Source organism: Acanthaster planci, linkage group LG06, assembly GCF_054643075.1.
Source record: "Acanthaster planci isolate LZ-2023a linkage group LG06, COTS_SCS, whole genome shotgun sequence".
In the NCBI taxonomy this organism is placed as follows: Eukaryota; Metazoa; Echinodermata; class Asteroidea; order Valvatida; family Acanthasteridae; genus Acanthaster; species Acanthaster planci.
Window position 1 is genome coordinate 11557695 of NC_141782.1, and position 20560 is coordinate 11578254.

At 40.3% G+C, this 20560-nt stretch overlaps 2 protein-coding genes across 5 annotated transcripts; one reads left to right on the forward strand and one right to left on the reverse strand.

Annotated features, from left to right (window-relative positions):
• Nucleotides 1–367: 367 nt before the first annotated feature.
• Nucleotides 368–9712, reverse strand: eif6 (eukaryotic translation initiation factor 6). Its single transcript, XM_022252011.2, has 7 exons — nt 9398–9712; nt 6973–7058; nt 5779–5954; nt 4729–4839; nt 4008–4073; nt 2793–2974; nt 368–2487 (listed from the first exon to the last, which is right to left on the reverse strand). Exons 1-7 carry the CDS (start codon nt 9502–9504, stop codon nt 2478–2480), a joined length of 738 nt encoding a protein of 245 aa, XP_022107703.1. The 5' UTR covers nt 9505–9712; the 3' UTR covers nt 368–2477.
• Nucleotides 9713–10125: 413 nt separating this feature from the next.
• On the forward strand, nt 10126–19827 carry c8orf37 (chromosome 8 open reading frame 37). 4 transcript variants are annotated; one of them, XM_022252015.2, is made up of 6 exons: nt 10301–10437; nt 10569–10679; nt 13423–13504; nt 14395–14528; nt 15887–16035; nt 16402–19827. In XM_022252015.2, exons 2-6 carry the CDS (start codon nt 10627–10629, stop codon nt 16506–16508), a joined length of 525 nt encoding a protein of 174 aa, XP_022107707.1. In that variant the 5' UTR covers nt 10301–10437; nt 10569–10626; the 3' UTR covers nt 16509–19827. The 4 variants fall into 4 exon arrangements, with proteins under 4 accessions (XP_022107704.1, XP_022107706.1, XP_022107707.1 ...); XM_022252017.2 differs by having other exon boundaries at nt 13426–13504; XM_022252012.2 differs by lacking the exon at nt 10569–10679 and having other exon boundaries at nt 10126–10437.
• The last annotated feature ends 733 nt before the right edge of the window (nt 19828–20560 follow it).

Below are 20560 nucleotides of genomic sequence, written 5' to 3' on the forward strand. Positions count from 1 at the left end.
CAGCAAACTACACAGCAAGCACATGTATGAGATTTCCAAATGAAGGGTCACTGGTCCTATTATCACAATAGAGGAATGTGTTTTATTCCTCCATGTTAACACAAACCAATTTGGTGGGACCGGAAAATAAATTTAATCTACTTGATCACATGCACTTGCAGCCAGAAAATGCAAGTACAGCTCGTACAGCCCGATTTTTTTTCATTTCTTTTCTCTAGTTAAGAAAATTCATGTCAAATTTTCATCCAAACAGAATTACTTATGGAAGGCTGGATGTACTTTTGTTGTTGGGGAAGGGGAGAGAAAAAAATGACAGACATTATTTCTGCCTTTCCTTTTAATCGGATAGAAAAATATGCAAGCAAAGTAAGATACCAACATTTATTACTTCATGTTTGCCAACTGCTTTACAAAAATATTAACAATGGCTACAATGAAGGACTGAAGCAAACTTAACAATGGCAATACTGTACCCAAGCTCATAATCAATTTTAAATCCCCTTACTTGAGACCAGGGGAAAGTGGCATCTGTGAATTTCAACATAACTACCGCCAGATATCTAGAGATTTTTGGATTCACATATTTTTTGTGCCTTCCGAACTTAAATGCACTGCTGCCTTGCTTCGCACTTTATGGCATTGTGTAAATAACTGTGCCCCTGAATGGTTTGGAGTTTAGTACCCAAACGAACCTGCTGGGGAATCACTAGCCAGCTACACGAGAGCAAGCAACAGGGTTGCAGTCAAGTGCTTTCAAAATACCCAATTCACTGCCAGACATTTCCATGATTCAGCTACTACAAGCACTCAGAAACTACTTTTTGAGTAACTGTGAGCCAAATTTGAATTTAAAAATATGTTCACATGAATTCAAAGTCAAAACTTGTCTTTCACTTTCTCTCAATGTTTCTAAGGCTGCGTTCACAATGAACAGCTCAATACTGGGTAGCTAAAATGTTCTCAGAAAGTGCTTGACTGTAACACTAGCCAAATATCACATGATAGGTAGAAGGCTGTCACGTACTACATATCAAGTTTGCCTCGTGCATGGTGCAGGTTATGAGTGATTGACTTATTAGGCTTGTAGTAGTTTCATAAATTTCTTTCTTTTCTTTTTTTTTACAGTAGCTTAATTAAATGTACACAAAATTTCCTCTTGCAGAGGTACAAACAATGAGAGAAATGGGAAATACGACTCACAGAAAAAGAAAAAATCTGAGCCAAATGATTGGCATGGTGATATTCTCAGCTCCTGAAGTATCAATCTATCTAAACTTTAGACTGCAGAGAAACACGAGTTAAAACCAAGGGAGATGACCATGAAGATTAAAGTACAACTTCTAGACAAAGCATCCTGCCCTAGTGTACATTTCCAAATTATCTGTTCCCTATTTTATTTTGTATCTAGATTTTAGGTTCATTTTGCAGTCTTGCAGACATTATCTGCTCTTTATCTTCAACAGGAAAAAAAATGGAAAAAAAGGAAAAACGTGTTCCAATAGGAAGTTTGGTTTCAAAGCTTCGTAGAGCTTTGTAGGCCCATAGAGCAATATTAAATTAGAGCGCTAACTTCTCATTCTTCGTGCAGGGAAAATTTGAAGCCATCCTGGACGCAGACATTTGAAATTGGATAGAATATCAAATCAAGTACTCAAAATGCAGCACATATCGGGTACCACTTAAGTCGGATTTAAAAAGTCACGGCAAAATTATCTTCAGCGCATATGCACACGTTTGCATTGTTGTGCAGAGCAAAATGAAATGCTCATTTACTGTTTGTGCATCTGTTTTGTGCAGATCGGCTTGGTTGACGTATCGCTTTAGAATACAGATGCAGATACGAAAAAAGCCTTACAAAAGCCATACAAAATCTTGAGGTTTCCATAGGTTTGTGCACAAACATGGATGCTCCTAGCAGGCATCACTTTGTACATGAGCCAGCGCTCTAGGTTTTATATATAGCTCTAGGGTATGGCCTGAAGAGTTTTAGCAAAATACATGAAGTGACACTTTTTCCAACCACTTTCAAAAGAGTTGAAATGGAACATCCACCAGTCAACCACGAGTCATTTAGGTTCAAGGGGAAGCTTTTCAAATGTAATGTGACAAACGTATTCCTTCATCATTCACTCCCTGATATTTTGTGATTTTTACTTGTGATAAACTTGTGCATGGACACGACTCGTTCAAATCCAGTAATTTACTATCTATTCGACACCCTTCACACCTTCAGAAGTATGACCAAGGAGTAGACAACAGACCAACAGCAAACTCTCGGTGGTGTCCAACTGGTGTCATGTTAAAATCATGTATCACCACTTCCCACCACCAGTAGTACAAGCGGAGGACTGGAAATCTTGCTCTGACGCTTTCTCAACTCCAGGCTTTCTCAACTCCAGAACCAGGGATGTCCACACTATTTGGACTAATGGAGGTTTGTGTTGCTTCAGTTGTTGGCATCGCAGATGGTGGCTACTTTACGCCAGACTGCAAAACCAAAGAAGAAAGTGGCAATCTTAGGCTCCAAAATTCAAGACAAAACAGATTCCTTAAAGATTCCAATGCCTCGGTTCGCAGGTTGGCCAACAAGGGTGAGCACTATAGCTTCAACTTTGTCCAACAGGACTTCGGTTGTAGTATCTTGTCTTTATATAAACTGTATTTTGGGCTGAAAATAATGATGTCCCTGGGACAAGTTCATTGCAGCATACCATCTGAAACTGGTTAAGGCATGATCCAAAAGGGGGGTCTGGACTCAGAGGACAGATGACAACAGAGAAGCTGGTGTGTACCTGTCAACGAGTGCATCCCTCATCGAGGATGCAATATGGCTGGGCTGGGCATCGATCAGCTTGAAGACACTTTCAATCACAGACAGCTCAGTGCTTGTGGTGTCCAGACCGCAAAACGCACACCAGTCATTAACCACCATTCCCCCACCCACCACATCACTACCCCGGTTTACTGTGCCAGCCTGCAGGAACACAGGGGTCAAAGAGGAATAAATTTCTGACCGTTCGATTGTCTGGATGATACGTGGTTGAAATGAGTACTCAAATGCTTGATAATCAACCTAAAGTAGCAGTAAGCACTTCCATTTTTGTTTTGTTTTTCTTTTAATCTCCCAAGGCCGTCTCTACAATTTCCCGAACTAACTTTCTGCAAAGAGAGGGTACAACTTCTCATTAATGGGTGAGGTGGTTTGAAGGGGATCCCTGTGCTGGTAAAACTGTTTTTTAATACATCAGGTTTTTAATGGTACACCAAAGGTCACATGAATTAATGAAAGCCTACAAGCAGTGGTAAGAAAAATGCCGTGAGGTGACAAATTAAAAGGTTTGTTCCATACGAAGTTGAGTGGCATTGAACATAACATCCATCGCCTCATACAATTATTCTTTCTGTTATGCTTAACACGATGCCTGAATAAATCCTGAATGAAATCCTCCCTGTATAAATCCCCAACACAGTCAGGAATTTCTTGTGAAATGCACAACGGAACCCAGAGAATGCAACTTCTACATTCATTGGGAAAATAACTGAATGTGTAATCAACAATCCCCATTCAAAATGCCTGGGGAATTATCAAAAAAAAAAAAAATAAATAAATAATAAATAAAATTCCCCATTCTCCCTAGGAAGGGCTCAAGCTGTGTCCTCCACTTCCATCAAATCAATGTGCACTTTGACACGGCACTACACAGCATGCACAAATTCTTTGGGAAATCGCATGAATAATTGCCACTTAATTACTTTTTATTGATCTATTTCAGTGTATCCAACAGCACAGTCTTCCTTACAGGATGATTATGAGTGACAATGAAGAAGACGATGATGAAACGTTCAGTTGTAGAGATGGAGGAAAACCCTAGATAAACATTCCATGAAAACCCACAGAATCAGGTAGGGACCAAAAACCAAAATCTACATGCTGACCAAGGTGGGATTCGAACTCAGGCCACAGAAGTAGAAGGCGAACAAAGGGGCACCACGCCAACCTGACTTACCACCAGTGGAACTTGGAGAAGAGATGACAGCTCATCCTGGTCCTCGATTTTGGTTTTGGGGTGCACCTACAGCAAGAAGGAAATATTGTGACGCCAAGTCAACCAAGTCAACCAATCTTTATGAAAATAGAAAACGACTACAAGTGAAAGAATTTTACAAAGCACTTTCTAGCCAAGAACTGAGCACTGCAGCTGGTTCCGAAGGGGCAATGCCAACAGACACACAATAGGAGCTCCATGGAAATGAAATGCTATGAGTGAAACCTATTAACTGATGAGGTTGGATGCTTCACTGTAAGAATTGCAGCAAAATTGAGCAATCCATGTGTTTTACAAGTAAGCATTTTGAAAGTGACCGGCGGTATTGTCAGATGTTTGAGTTGTATTTCTGGACAAAGACCTGGCAATTTGAACCACAAATGTGCTTTTGAATTTGGGTTTGAATTTCTAATTCTGACATCTTTGCCAATGTCAATGGGAAAATCAAACACAAACAAAGAAACAGTTATTTATAAGCACAATCCATTTTTTCCACGGTACAGATTCTGTGATAAAAGACATTCTCACCGGCGCATTAACAAAGAGCATAAATGGACATGGAAATCAAGTGTTCTGGGTGACGTCTAAAACATCCTGGACGCAAAGAGAGTTAAGAGAAAAGGCCCCCTTCTTATGGAACAACCTGAACCACAATTGGGGGCTTATGTGTCTTGATGCCTACCAGGCCGCCCCTGTTACTGAATACGCAGTAACTGCCAACCAGGACATTTCCTGCAACTGTCTGTCGGAAGACTTCCACCTTCAATGTGTCTGCCAGGATCTCTTCTGTTTCCTAACAAAGGCAATGGGGGAAAACAACAAGACAACACTGAAACATCTTTTTATGACAAACTACACATGCATCTAGTAATTAATAAGTTTACCCTTAATGGCTGAATCTCAGTACAGCACCACCATCAGTCAACTGCTAGGAAAAATTCACTTCAAACAGGGGAAGAGCACAAAGTTGCAGAAAAAGTGTATCAATGAAAAATTAATTGCTCCTACCCTATAAACACAAAGCAAGGAGTTTCATTCTCCTGCCCTGGTGCAAAAAACCTTGTTGCATGTCTTGACTTCAAAGGTAAATACACGTCCGCGTACAAGTTTCTTTCATATAAGAGCATAACAACAGCTTTGACACAATGAAGGAAAAGCAACATAATAATTTTCTTACATTTTTTGAGGAATATAAAGGATTGTAGCACCATGTAAGCAAGTGGGGTTCTGAAAAGGTCCGGTGGACTCAATATTTCAGAGAATATACTCTGTCCATCAGGAGAAAAGACGGAGCACACTGTCCAAAATGATGACGCCAGCGATTCTCTTCAGAATCCCATTCAGTCACAAATGAGATTGCATGGTGCTGCTGCGGAACTTTTGTCTTCTTACTGTGTCTACTAGGCAAGCCCTCCAGCATGTGTGAAGTCCTACACAGGTGAAAATACTGGGCATATATGGGTCATTCCACGAAGTTCGGGCACAGTTTGTGACGGCGTCCCTTGTTACATCAGTGAAAATAAACATTTTTTTTCCTTGTATGTGGATTCTAAATAGACATTGCTCTAAATCTTGCTAGGTTCTTGTAGTGGTGTGCTTCATCTTTGCGGAATAATAATGACTTAATCTGTTGCAATGTGAAAATAATGGGCAATAAAACTTATATATAATAAGGGACGCCGCCAAAATCTGTGCCCAAACTTCATGGAATGGCCTATATATATACTCTTACCCTGTCCAAGTCGGGATGTACCAAGGCCACATAATCATTGCAGCAGATGACATTGCCCAAGGCAGACAGCTTCTCCTCCACCCTTTGAATGATAACAGAATCAGGCAGGGAGTTCCGTAAATGCTGCAGCTCCTGATCTGTCGTGCTGTTGGGGACCAGCAGTCCGTTTTTGTTACCTGGAAGACAGAAACTTGTCAGGAAGGAATCTGAGAAATCATGGATGGACCAACAGTCCTACTTTGTAATTGAATGCAATGTTAACAAAAGAATTTTGTTTGGGATCTTGCAACATCCCCCCAAAATAAGTTCACAGCATTACCAATACCAAGGTATATTTACAACAAAAACATATCTCATTTTAGTCCAGTCCATCAGAAATTAATCACAAGTCAACATAGTAAGTCTGATACCAGGTACAAGGGAATGAACATCAACAAAGCCTTACGAAGGAACACCTTTGCCCTGATACGTTTGAAAAGCTTTCAACTTGAAACTAAAAGACTTGTGAATGCACGACTGCAACTCCTTTAATTTAAACACTGGGACAAATATCACAACATTGCAACGCTCCCTGAGTAGCACACACAGCATTTTCCTTTTGGGGGATTTGATGGACTTGGTCCAGGAGGCCTGAAGCACTGCCGAAGCATCCAGTGCATGTTGTCATTGCGACAGTGCTGATGACGTCATGTAAGCCACATGCACCAGATCCATCAAGAAAGACCACCACACTAATGATGGGCCCTTCAGTAAGAAGTGTGGAGTGCACAGGGAGTGTTGGATTTTCATGGATTTGGTCTACATGGTCTAGTGCCTAGTAAAAGACACTGGGGAGTTAGTGTTAAAAAAGATTGCTGTCCCTATACATGTAGGTATGTATTCACACCTATTAAAATGGGAGATGCAATCAACGGAGGAAAGTGTACTGCCTATGGACCGATGCACCAAAAACAAGCTTGATTTGCACCTACTTTATGACTAAATGCACACAACCCACAGGGCAAAGGAAATCACAGTGCAGAAACGTGGGGATACAGTCAGTTATACAACCTTTTCCAAGAGTGTCAACCCTATGCAAAATACATATAACAGTGGCTCGGCTCTCCCTTCCCTGATCTTACAAAATCTTTCGAAAAGTTTTCTAATGGATTTCGTAAGCCACGTGAGGGTTTAGGTTAGTAGGGACCCACTCACCCACACACAATCTGCCAACAATTCGACACCCTGCAATCGATGTGTGGACAACTGGCATGACCTCCTCAAGCTCACCCTGAAAAACACTGACGAATAAATGCCACAGACATTAGCCACATTTCAAGCCAAATGGTAGATACTTGTACGGACTGAGCTGGTTTTCAGTAAATATTATATCCAGTTGAGGAATAATAACCAATTACTTCTGTAGAATTTGAATTATTTGTTGGTGACTTGCAACCAACAGTGACCGCCAAGAATTGCGTGAAAACTTTTTTAGTAACAAATATTGACATTTAAAATAAATCCACACGATAATCAACTGCTCACTTGGCCTAAAGACGAAAACCAAGTCTCAAGTACAGGGCAAGTTCGATAAAGGACCATAGTTAACCAGAGTTGGACTAACTCTGATCAAACACACATTAGTCAATGATGGTTGGACTAGTCTAGTCAACTATTCGCGACCAGCCTATCAAGGTTGGTTGCATCATTGGTTGCCATGAACTGTTTTTAATAGCATAGTGCAGAGAGAACCGGTTATAACAAAAATGCCTGAAAAAAAGTATGTCACTAGTAAATGACCATTTTTACTTTTATTGTTGCTATTGTGCCCTTCCTGCAGCCACCTTTTCTCCCCTTCGGCCTAATGACCTGACAACGGTTGACTAGGGTCATTCACACTTTAACTTCACAGCACATGCCCTAGGTATTGTAACAGTTAATACCTGAACTCCACCTGCGGGCATACCGTGCACACCTTTCAAATTCTTTTAATACCTTTTTGGTTGGGTGCACTCTGCAAGTATATAAGACTGCTTTGCGCATTGGGGCGTTGGTCATTCTTCTGGTTTCTTTATTTTTGTAGCCAATTTTACGTTTGGGCTTCTATGCCTTAGCCGTGCTCTCTCCTCTAGCCCCGCACCTGCACTGGTCTTATTACTTGTGTTACCCGATACTGTTATTCATCTACATTTGTTAATTTGTGTTGTGGATATCTTTGCAAATACTAATTTGCTTTGTGTGATTTCAATACTAAATTTGGGAGGCGCCTCCCAAATCTGTCTTGTCGCCGTGTGCTTTTTTGAGGGTTGTTAGTTTGTATTCATTTTCCGTGCCCCGGCCTGCTCGGCCCATGAAACCATGTCACAAACCAACCACTAGTTGCCCACATATTCAGTTGTGCATTTGGATTTAGTCTGACCAACCTGGGCTAAGAGGCCAGATATAGTTAATATCGTTTTATTTTGGTTTGATTTATAATTTAGTATCTGTGACTGCAGTTTATTCAATTTAAGAATGAAATAAATTAGGATTTAAGTTGATCTCATGGGTTGGAAACAACACTTTAATGCATAAAGATTTCTGGCATGTAAAGAATTTCACTCATGCCAATCGAACATTTTCCTATTGTCAAGTTTAGAAAACATTTATCCAGTTAACGTAAGTGGGTAATTTTTTTGGTCATGTTGGTTTAAAATGTTTACAAGGTTGTGAATTGTTTTTCAAACAGTCTTTTCCATGACCCTCGACTTTGTGAAGAAATTTGTGTTGAAAAAAGTCTAAAACTTAGAATGTAAAATTCAGGAAACTTTGTGACAAAGCACACAGACAACATTTGGTCACCAAGTCATCAGTGTCAGTGGCCATGGTGGTCTTGTACTTAACTGGTTAACAAATAACAGATCAAGGAAGCCCAGAATTTCTACACACATGACACAAGAAATAATTTCGAAGGAGTTTCATATATGGACAACTCTAATTTTCACTTAAAATGTCATAACAGCCATCAGAGAGTGATATCATGTCCTGAAATGTGAAATTTAGCTAAGGAAATTCCGAAGCATATACTTAGAAATACTGGTGTTTCAGACAAGTCTCCTACTTTACTCAGTTTGCACAAGGGCATGGCCTGATCACTGTGACGACAGGGGCATCAACTGTTTCTCCATCATGTCTGTACAGGCCTACTGGTAAATAGAACTCTTTCCTTAATTTCAAATTTTGCATGCCATTGAACTTCCAAATTTAACACTGAAAAGAGTTCCAAATATGGATGCCGCTTGACACCCTGTGTACAAACCCAATGAGACTGGTCTGAAAAATTCCAAGTGTTTTCTCGGTAAACGATTTGGTATTTTCCTACCCCCAAAACTGTGGGGTCCAACCACAGAAAGAGCCTTTTTTGTCATAGGCTATGCATGACGTTTAACAGGGCACGAACAGCAATTCCATTCGCGCGGCTAAGAATTGCACACACAAGTCACATGTACGGAAATTGAATTAGGCCTAAATTGAACTTTTCTTGACATGTTCATGATGTTTTGCTTTCTGATGGCTATTATCACTGTAGGGAAGAATTACTGACTTGCGTACATGAAACACTTCCCCGCATATTATCAATTAGCTGGTCCTGTGGGCCTACCTGTAGAATGTTTCTGACGCTCCGATAGCAGCTAAACAGTATGCATTGGTCAGTTTGGCAAAAACTCCGATTTCGTTGCTATTCTCGAACTGTGCACGAACAGCCATCACTCAAAGTACGGGTTTTTTGGCTTACCACGACACCTACAAAGTTAAATGATCAAATTCAAAACTCGACAGCTTCAGTGTTACTATGAACTGGCTTTTTTGAACTTCTTAGGTCTATTAATTTATTAGTGGTTTAGAATGACCACAGCATTAGATTTGCGAGAGCTTGTGCAAGTACCGTGGCTGCTTTAGCTGAAGCTTGTGCAACAAGCTTCGCACATTTTAGGCGAGAACAATACATTGACTTCCCAGTCTTATTGTGAGCATAATCAGAGCTACTTCAAATAGCACCAGACTAGAGAAAATGCAACTTTTGTTATAGCGCCATCTGTGACTTTGCTAGTCTCTTTTCGTGCTACATATGATGAACGAAGTAGCGAGGCTTGGGATCGTACTGTCGGATAATCGTAGCATGGGGAAAACCTTAAGATAAGAGGCCCATCCCATCAACTAATATAAACTTGCATAAAAGTTGTTGCTGAATTTTTAAAAATCCAAAAGGCGAGTTTCTTTTCAAATACTTCTTTCTTTTTCTTTCTACTTGCCCTCTGTCTGAAGGCTGACGCGCTTGGAATAAAGACCATGCCAAAATAGATCGAAATTGACCTTTGACATTAACATGCATAATTCATTGTTTATGGTTGGTTGTAATTAATCAAGTCTGTCGTGAAGTGGACTAGGGTCTAGGCCTTTTTCTTTTTTGTTTGGATTTGGGCGAGCAGTATGTTCCGATTGTTTGACAATAGGTAGATGATACGGTACAGTCATGGCAGACGATATCGATGACCTTCTAGACGAAGTAGAGACCAAATTTTGTGCGAAAAGCCCTGTAAAAAAAGATAGTTCCAGTCGTCGCCGAGAAGACACCAATCCTTTCGGTTCGAAATCAAAGAAACCAGATAGAGAATCACACCCTGCTCTCTCAAAGAAAAGGTAGGCAAAAGCAAAAATGTCTTGCCAAAGTCGAGCCATATAATTATCATTTGTTTATTTACTGGGGGATATTTCATTGTCATATTCCGTGCACTGTCTGCTTCATATCCAAAAATGTTTGCACTTTGAAGTTGCGTGCAGATCCAGGCCCCTACCCCTGTTAAACTAACATGACTGACATGTGACAATATGACTGATACAGTCCGAGCATGGAGGACATGGAGGAAGGAATCCAAGTACATGTAAGTTGGAGTTTGGATGGACCCTGCTATTGGGACGTGATATTGCAGTGGTATGCTTAGGAGGAGCAACAGGGTTAAGGCAATGGAAAGAGTTCCATACACGGATGCTGCTTGACATCCTGTGCACAAACCCTGTCATGCCTCTGAGCATGCTGAGCGATGAGCATGATCAGACTGATTGGAAGAATTCTAAGTACTTTCTACCTGAATAACTTAATATTTTCACAGTCAAATTTGACATATTAGGTCATATGATTGCTTTCAGATGGCTACTACTAGTACAAGGCAACTTTAGGAAAAAAATGTGTGGCATCTGAATTCTTCATAAAGCAAACTCACAATGGAGCCTTGAAGTTGAACCCCTGTGGCACGCTTCTGGAACCCTTGGATGCATGGGATAGGAACAACGACATGCAGAAATTTTAGATTTTGTTTGTTTGTTTACCTTTTAAACAATCACCTCCAAAAAATGCCTTTCAGTTCATAAGAACAGTTCATAAGAACAGTTCATAAGAACTGAAAAATTGCCAAACTTGAAAGTGAAATATTGTGCCAAAAATTGTCCTTTTACTTCTGAAAAGCTAAAATATGATGATTAGGGCAACTAGGCATTCTTGTTAAATGCACTGTAAACTGGTAATTCTTGTTTACATGTACTTGTAAATTGCAGGCTTATAGAGTAATGAATGAACGTGTCATAAGTACAGTTACATGTACATGTAGGTGTCTGAAATGGCAGAACTACATGTAGTACATGAACCAGCACAAGAACGTACTCCATACATTTTAACTACACTTTCTGATTCAAAATGTCACACATTGGTTGTCAGAAATGCTGAGAAATTTGACTGGATTGATTTGTAATCCCATGCATGCTTGGGGTAGTTTTTCCCTATTTTTCATGCATCGATGGTATGGACAGACTTGACTGATACTTCCAACAGTTGAGCTCGTTGGAAAAGCAGCTGCTTTGATATTTTTCTCAATTTAAAAAAAAAATACTTCAGTGCTAAAAATCCCCAACCACCAAGACAAAATAGAGTTACGCAGTATTTCTATGGGATCAGTTTTGTGAAACTGAACCCTTATTAATGCAAGTATGTTTCTTTAGGGCTGAATCAATTCGAATGAGTCACTTTTCGAATATTCGACCTTCAATACCAGCATTTTACAATAGTGTACGTGCATTGGCCAATCACAATGTGCGAAATTTGTCGACCCAATGGGCGTTTTGAAAGGGAATATTCAATTATTTTGGTATTCGGCACAGCCCTGGGATTTTTTCATTTTTTGTTGGACTTTGAGAGACATGCTCAAAAAGTTTACCAGCAAAGACTAGTGAGACAAAAATGATTCCTTTCTGAGTGACTTGAAAGCAGTTATGCGTGAACTTCAGAAAACAAAGGACCTGCACAAGTCTATGAGCCTGTTGCTGTGCAACTGCCAGCTCGTCCTATTGATCTGTTACCAGTTGCCAGGTAATATCTCACACTGCTCTGCAGGAGATGAGGTTTATTCGATACTATTGCCTAAGCAGGGTAGGAGTCTCCTCTCATCTCAATGCAATATGTGGCCCAATCCCTTGGCTTCACCGTTGCAGCCAAAGAGTGAAATTATTTCACCCTGGAACGGCTAACTGAAGTCAGTGGCTTTGTTTAATCCTCGACCTTACTCCATGGGCATCTTTCAGGGAGGTTCCAGAATTCCTCCACTGTTCAACACTGCCCAGTGAATCACTTTATTTGATACTTTCTCCGCCCCTATAGAGAAGGTGTAAAGTCCTAAAAGCCTTCCAAATTTCTAGAAATTCGACTTCATTTTTTTTGCAACCGCAAGATTTTTTTATATATGTATCTGTATGTGTCTGATTTTAAAATTCATATTTCCAAAGGATCTCTAAAAAATGCCTCAAAAATGAAATTCAATATTTGAGTTTCACATCCAGACATGTACATGTAAATTCGTGGGACCAGAACGTTTATGTGCATACATGTACAAGTAGTTTTCTTTATAACCATGAGTATTTTTAACTACTGCAACGTGAAGTACATGTAGTAGATTTCAGACAACACTGAAATTTTCCCTGAATTTTGAAATCACACATTTACACTCTGCATGCACGTTTTTGTTTCCACATTACAGGGACACACATATTGAAATTTAGACGTTATGGGGACAATTCTCAGTCCTGTCAAGTTAGTCCCAATTTCATAACAAAGGAAATTGGCCCCTTAATGAGGGGAACGCCTACCCACAGTCATAGTTTGCAATACCACACAGGAGAGGACATTGTGTTTTGCTAGGATCGTTCCTACAATAAACACTTCTTCCAAAGAATAAGCACAGGTGTTTTCTTCTGAGGACAGTGGACTGGTAATGGTCCTTTGTTCTGTCCTCTAAAAGTGAAAACTACACATCTCGTCCCAAGGAAACTTACCATTGCATGAGTACACCTCATCATGTGTAAACACTTACAAAACTCAAGAACAGTGGACGTACATACATGTACATGTACGTGTAGTTGTGTGAATATTTTACTCTGTAATTCACCAGTTTTTGAGGAAAGAGTGCAAATGCTACTTTGGATGCGATGTTTTGTTACTTTTCATTCAGAGTTTTAAGAATAGCCTGACGCAAACTTGAATTGGACCAAAGCCCAGTTGGTATGGTTGGTGAATATGCAAAAATGTGCAAGCATGCAGCATAAGGGGTGTTGTCTTTTCTTTGATATTTCATTATGTAGCAGCAGTTCTAAGAAGTTAGCAAGCGAAGATGATGACCTGAACTCCATGATAGATGACATCATAGATGGACCAGAACCACCGGTGAGGCTGCCCTTAACTGACAACTTAGATTGGATGTATTAGTAGTTGAACTGTAGCAGGGGTGAGATTTCTCAGCATTTTAGCTGATTTCAGCTTTTTTTGTTTGGGGATTTCAGCTTTTTTCCTCACTGGCTGTGTACAAAGTTATAGGAGATTTTCACAGTTCAACTTCTTTATGCCTTTTTTTAATCTGTTTTCAGCTAGTTTTATCATTGGTCAACTCACCCCTCGTGTAGCCACAGTATTCTCCATACCAATCAATGCCGAGCAGTGGTAGTACCTTCACTGCAACAACCACAAAGTGACAGTATATCTGACAAGTACACCCATGTTTTAGTAGCCACACACAATTACAGTGTAATAATAAAAGTAATGGGTCGTTATAAAGCACACAATCCACCAATGCTGATGCGCAAATAAACCTGTAAACATTCATAAACTCTACTCCCTGGGGAGTATACAGCTCGATGCTGCCAATTTAGATGCAACCTGGTTTGTCAAACACAATAACCATCTCTGCCCTCACAGGAATGCACTTATACCTGCAGGCGGATGAGAGGCATGTACATGTAGCAGTAAAGTGACCTAGCCCAGGGTAACAACCAGCTGCCAGATTCGAACTCCCGGACCTTTAGTTTGGGAGTGACAAGCCTTAAGGATGGATTTATTAAAAGGGGGATAGAGTTTCCTAATCATTCCCTTTTCTGTCTGCCCGATGTTACATGCATGTTACAGTTTACAAATAATCACATAAAAAATCACAGCTAATTGACAGACTGGAGTTTTTTCCTCTCCCTCTCTTAAATGAGCAGCAGGTAAGCAGTTTCCTGAGAAAGAAAAGTGTTTCATCGCTGATACATAACTGTGTGTGGTATATTTGATTTTGACAGAAAACACTCCAAAGACAGAACAGCCAGACCAGTACGACTCCTCGAACAACAAGCATATCCCAGCGACGCTGCAACCCAGTGTACCTTGGAGGCAGCGCAGATCCCATGGGACTAAGCTCGGCTGTATCACAGCGGTGAGATGGTGGATGGTAGCTTGATTGAAAAGACTGGGAAGAAGAAAGAGAATTGGTTGGACAATGACAGATGGAAAAATCTGTGCATGTGATTGTAGACCAAGAGGGACGCCCCCCCCACTGGGAAAAAAATTAAAATACAAAAAGGGGAGAAAGGAAAGAAACAGTGAAAGAAACACCAAGGAAGAAAGGGGATGATTAGCACCACTTTGCATGAAAATATCTCGGAATTGACCCCCTTTTTGTTAATGGTTTGTCAGTTTGCTGCTGTTGAGTGCTCCTTGGCCCCCCCCCAAGGAAAAATCCTGGTGATGCATATGTTGCAGACTACTCACAGAAACAGGGGACTGACAGTTTTAAGCTCTGTGTGATAAGGGTAGAGTAGTCAGAAAATTCTACGTAAATCGAGTCTGTATCGTAGTTATTCACTAGTTGGAGTTGGCCTCCATTTTGTCATAGACAATTTCTGATATTTGTCTGGAAAGATGATTGGTAGGTGTATTTTGAGTAGCTGTTTTGAAGTAATCCTTTTTCTCTGGTGTGGTGTGTCTCAATCAATCAATCAAACCTGTCCCCAAGTTGTCTACTGACGTAATGCTAAATGCAAATTGCAGCAAGGTAGACCTGCTTTGTTGATAGCAAACTTAATAACTGGCCTCTCCGTGGCAACCTCTTGGTGATGCACTGTATTTGAATTACTCCTACTGTTATCAGTCAAAGTCCATTAAAGCCGACCCCAGCTACCAAGATCTAAGTATAACAATGGACTTGTAAGAGTCATATAATATAAAGCATTTGTTTTCATTTACATGACCTGAGAAACGGGGATAAACAACTCACAAGTTAAAATGATGTCTGAACGCTCAGTAGGTTTTCGTTTTTGAGATTGGGGCCCCGTGAAGGGTGACTGTTTCAACTTCGACTGTTTCAGCTAAAAATACTGTTTGAATTAATTTTTAAGGGAAGTACCTGTATCTTGGAAAATGTTGTTGATGAATTAAATTTAATTAATTAATTCTAAGTTCTGAAGAAACAGCCCCAAGGTTTTTGTTTTTTGCAACAAGGCATTTTCTGCTTTGGACACGAACAAGAACTTTTCACATTCATGCATATTTGAAATTCAGCATAAAGTACTGGAGGCTAGATTTAGAGATAGACTTGGACAATGGCCATCACTTTGTGTAAAACAGCTGTGGGTTCACAAAGGTTAACACCCGTACATCAGCATTTTAATCACTGCAGCATCAAACATTCCATCACATTCCACTTGTGCTTTGCAGAGAGCTGTCTTCTCTGGTCACAACTATTTAAGCCCTGCTGCTTTGTTTAAATTTTACCTTGACCAACTGTCATTTCAGGATGTGTGATCAACTACGTTGTACATCGTGTGACTTCAAGATTGTGGCTTTCGACAACTATGAGTGGGACTCTACCTGCGAATATCTCTTCTTCAGGAATAACGTTCCCGACTTCAAGAAATTGAGCACCAAGTTAAAAAAACGGAAAGGTAGGCTCTACTCAAACTTCTGTGTTTTTGTTTATTGTTCATTTATTTCCACAGTTTTGCATACATACAATCTCAATTTTCATTCACTATATAAACGGAGGGAAAGTAATTGCTCAAAGTTTGAGCAATTATTTGAAAACGTGGACAAAAGAGATGTCTCGGTGGTTCATCCAGCTGTTCAAATTTTCCACCTCTTCATCATGTTAAATTGAAAAGTTAGTTATTTGTTGTCCAACCTGTGTAATAACAGTAATGGATTTAGATTTCTTTCAATTCAGCCAGAAATCAGTTATTAATTTGCTCCTTTTTTCAAGTTATCCAGCTTGGTAGCCTGGAACTTCCAATCTTTACTCTTCACCCCTCCAGGATGTCGAGCATATGCGTGCCAGTGCATGTGGCGATCGGTCAAGACGGTGACCAAAGTGGAGCAAGATCACCAACTGAAATGGGTCTGTGGCAAGCACTCATTGTGACATTGCTGGTTGTGGTGCAGCACAGGCTGCCTCTGGAAAGTCCCAGGTCTGCGTAGCAGCCCCACACTCATCCATGGGACGTGGCTGAAGCCATTGACCGTAGACAGAACTCTCAGACAAACTCACAGACATCAGCTGACAGTATTCAACTGGGCTAAGTACTCATCCAAATCAGGTACAACGGTTTGTGGATGAACTCAGGCATTCAAGATTATGAGAAACTGTTAACTGCGTAATGCCTATTTGGGAAAGCGGTGCCCAGCCATGACACCAAATAGGAGTGTCAAGTTTACAGATTTAAGGAGTGTGAAATCTACATGTACTCATCTACCAAATTAAACAAAGACTCCCATCCTTGCTTGGGAGAATGTTTATTGGACAGAACGCTAGTGGCTTTAGCTTACGCATGCTGTTTCCCCTTTAAATGTGTTTAAATCAGTGTGCTCAGAGCTGAAGTGCATACTTCCTGCCTTGTACCATTTTCACTTAGCGCGCTGGCACAGAGCCCTTGGTGGTGTATTATAAGCAATGTCATAGTCGATTCCCCCCCCACAGTCATCCATTCTCAATTCGAGTCACAAGCTATTCAAATGAGGACAAATTTGAGTGACGATTATTTGTTGACTACTGGTTGAGTTTCTCTAACCAAAATGGTGGATTATGTATCAGTGCATATAGGCAATTAGCACACAGTAGCCGCATGCTGTACTGCCCACAAAATGAACAGCTGTTTTGGGTTACAAGTCTAAAATTGGCACTGGTGTCTCTTTATTCATGTACATGTACAGCTCTGGATTTGGTGAACCTTGTCTGGCCTAAGCCAGGTCTATGTGAAGTTATCACCTTTCTGAAAAACCATTTTAGAGGCATCTTTGGGTTAAGGTTTTCCATTGCAAAAGGAAGAGGAACACACAAGGAAACCGTCCAGCTTAAAAAGAGTGTTCACAGTGTAAGAAACCTGAGTATTTTCACCAGTGGTGTATCCAGATTTTGGTGTGGGGGGGGGAGAATTCAAAAGCAAATGTACTGTCGGGCCCGTTCGACATGATAATGGGGAGAAAAAATATAGTCAATTTATACGATAAATAAATACACCGATTAGTTTCTTTCCTACTCACCTATGAAGTATTCTCAGTCGGGGAAAAAAAAATTTTATAAAATTCCGAGTACAATGTATCCGCCACTGATTTTCACAGAGTTTTCCTTACTACACATAAACAAAGGATTGGCAACCCTAGGTATGTTTACGTACCGGTAAATATGCTTGTGCATTTGGTGTATTTTCGCAGGGGAGGTTGTTGCTTAGGTTAAAGAGGTCCTTTAGTATTCATGATTTGACTCATCCTTATACATGTATATCTTGTGACACATTCAGTTCTACGCAGTCTCATTCCATGTAGCTAATGAGGGAAACAAAACTGACAACCACCTACCCTCCAGATTGGGGCATTATTCCAGATTCATTCCAAGTGTATATATTTTTATCTAAGAATATGCACTATATGTAAAATAATTCAGTGTGCTGAATAATTCAGTATCGCTAGATCAGGTTCAGTTCAAAGTTAGGAATGAGGCATAAACGTCACAGGTTTGCTCCGTTTTGAATAATGGTCGGTTGGACCATGAAGTGACGTGTTGTGGATAGTTGCCGCACCACGAACTGACGTAACGTGCGTACAAAGTCTATGGACAGTACCTCACTTCTTGATCCACCAAAACTATCCTCCACGTCACTTTGTGGTGATACCGATGTGTACTAGTTATAAATGGCTATATATTTTTGTATATGTGTATACCCTTCTTGTAATCGTACTTGGGAGGAAAATTATACGTATCATATTGAGTAATCGGGTCCCGCTGTTGTATAAAATAGACCTTTTCACCCACGTGACTGGATTGCACTAAATGATTGCACTAAATGATGTAAACAATATCTCCACGTGTTGACCGCCTTGGCCACGGTGATCGTAAATATTCCTACAGGCAGCTTCAACCACGTGCAAGCGCACGTGCGAGCCCTGCATGCTTGACTAGTTTATCTTGAATAAGTAGATTACCATCACAACACATTGCGGTCCAGCACGATTGTGACATCACAGGAAAATGGTCTTTAGGTAGTGCTTCTGCTTTCGATGCTTTTTTAACTACATGTATTGTACACATTGGCACATTGCTTCCAGCATTATCAGAGGGCCATCAGTAATAACACAATGTAATCATGCCATAACTAATGTGACCATACCAGCAATTTCATCTACCTTATCATTGGCGGCTCGGCGAAGGGGGGGGGGCAAACAGTCCTAAAAAACAAAAAAAAAAGAAAACCAAGCAGATTCGATTGATTGATTAATTGATTGATTTTTTTATTTATTGATTTAATTTTTAGAGGTTTTTCGGATTTGTTTTGCTCTCTGTAAAAATATAGTGAGAACAAGTTTGTAGCCTATTTCAGTTTCCCATTAAAAATTCTCCAGTTTATCGTCGCAGAAGAAATCCTCAGTATGTTCCCCCCCCCCACCGTGAAAATTTGACTCTGGATCTGCCTTGTCCGTATTTACTGTAATATGTGCTCACAAGTGGGTGGCGCTCATACAGAATTGTTGGGCCGATGCACAACAGTATGTCGGAAAACTGATTTTAATTTGTAGAATGAGATGCTGTAGCCATTTTGTTCTTATTTCGGGAGGTTTTTTTGTCTTTGGTCGTGTATCCCCCGTGGTGTATCTCCCGTTCTGCAAGAGTTACGTTATCAGGATCTTTTCTGTTGGTACTGGTCGTAGGGGCATGGGTGTAAAGGTTTGTGAGTAATTTGGAAGAAAGAAGAGCTGAATGAGTTATACTGAGAAGAACTTATTTACGTGTACATTTATAAGAGAATAAGTACGTGCACTCCGGTCTCAAACGCTCGGTTAAGACCGGCCCAGGAGCATGAAGGCTAATAACTACTCTCGCCGAAGGTTTGCACATGTGGTCTGTTAACGTTGCGGTTATTTTCTAACATCATCGGCAGCTTTGCGTTTGATACTTTCCTGGTTTAGTTTTCTTATTTTTGAGTAACAAAAGGAATTTCCTTGACCATAAAGTAGGCGTTAACTTACTGTCAATATAAATTATTTTGTACACAAAGTGCTAGGAGCTGATTATAAATAAGATCTTTTTTTTGGTTCTAATTTTCAATATTGTGTGCACTTTTGCCCCTTAACACTAACGAAATGAAAAGTTCGGGTAGGCTGTGACTTTAATCCGTGTTAGTTGCCTTGATTTCAGCAAGAAAATAAATTGAAATACAATCGAGAAATAAAGTTAAGTGAAGGTTAAACGGCACCTTGTGAATTGCTTATTATTCGTCAGTCACTTTTACATTTTCTTGATTTCCTTTAAAAAAATTGTGTCCTGCGCCTTGGTTTTTTAGAACTTGTGGGGAAAATGACTCGCTTTTAATGATGTGAGGTTGGCCTGTTTATAGCCCGTTTGCGGTATGTACCTGTTGGACGAGGAGTACTTAGTGGGGTGATGGTGAAGTGGAATTTATAATTGGCCCGAATATTCTTTGGCTGACTGTGGTCCTGTCTTATAAAAATCGAGTTTTCCGCGTGTCATTTCAATTCACTACCTGTAGAAGTACATCTGCATGAAAATTAAGCGAGTAGGGAGCAATGATATTTTTACATAGAGCTACATATAGCTCTATGTGTTGTTTATCATATCTTTTGTTATCTGTTTTAGTGCTACGCAGCTCAATTGCTTTTTGCCTTCGTCGGAGTGACGTCATAAAAGCAGGCGCATACGCGCGTTACACAGACGCGCGGTCTGAGTAGCAAGCGAACCTCGGCCCGTTTCCAATACTTGATTCGGCTCTGTCTCAGGCTTCAACTTTTTTAACTACCTGACTTTGAAGTTGTATGCGCAATGGGAAATCTGATAATGCCACAAAACATCAAATAAGATTCAAATGAGCCAAACATTATACACAGTACTTCAATTTTAAGCTTCAGGCCCACAATCGGGGATTGGTTCCGAAGACGAAGCCTGAGACGGGACGAGGTTGAGTA

Excerpts from the sequence above, each read along its gene's own strand:
- eif6 (XM_022252011.2), bottom strand. The coding sequence starts at position 9,504 with ATGGCTGTTCGTGCACAGTTCGAGAATAGCAACGAAATCGGAGTTTTT. Across the intron at positions 7,059-9,397 it reads GCGTCAGAAACATTCTACAG|TGTTTTTCAGGGTGAGCTTG; the intron begins GTAGGCCCACAG and ends TTTATTCGTCAG. Across the intron at positions 5,955-6,972 it reads TGTTGGCAGATTGTGTGTGG|GTAACAAAAACGGACTGCTG; the intron begins GTGAGTGGGTCC and ends TCTGTCTTCCAG.
- c8orf37 (XM_022252012.2), top strand. The coding sequence starts at position 10,271 with ATGGCAGACGATATCGATGACCTTCTAGACGAAGTAGAGACCAAATTT. Across the intron at positions 13,505-14,394 it reads TAGATGGACCAGAACCACCG|AAAACACTCCAAAGACAGAA; the intron begins GTGAGGCTGCCC and ends TGATTTTGACAG. Across the intron at positions 16,036-16,401 it reads CAAGTTAAAAAAACGGAAAG|GATGTCGAGCATATGCGTGC; the intron begins GTAGGCTCTACT and ends TCACCCCTCCAG.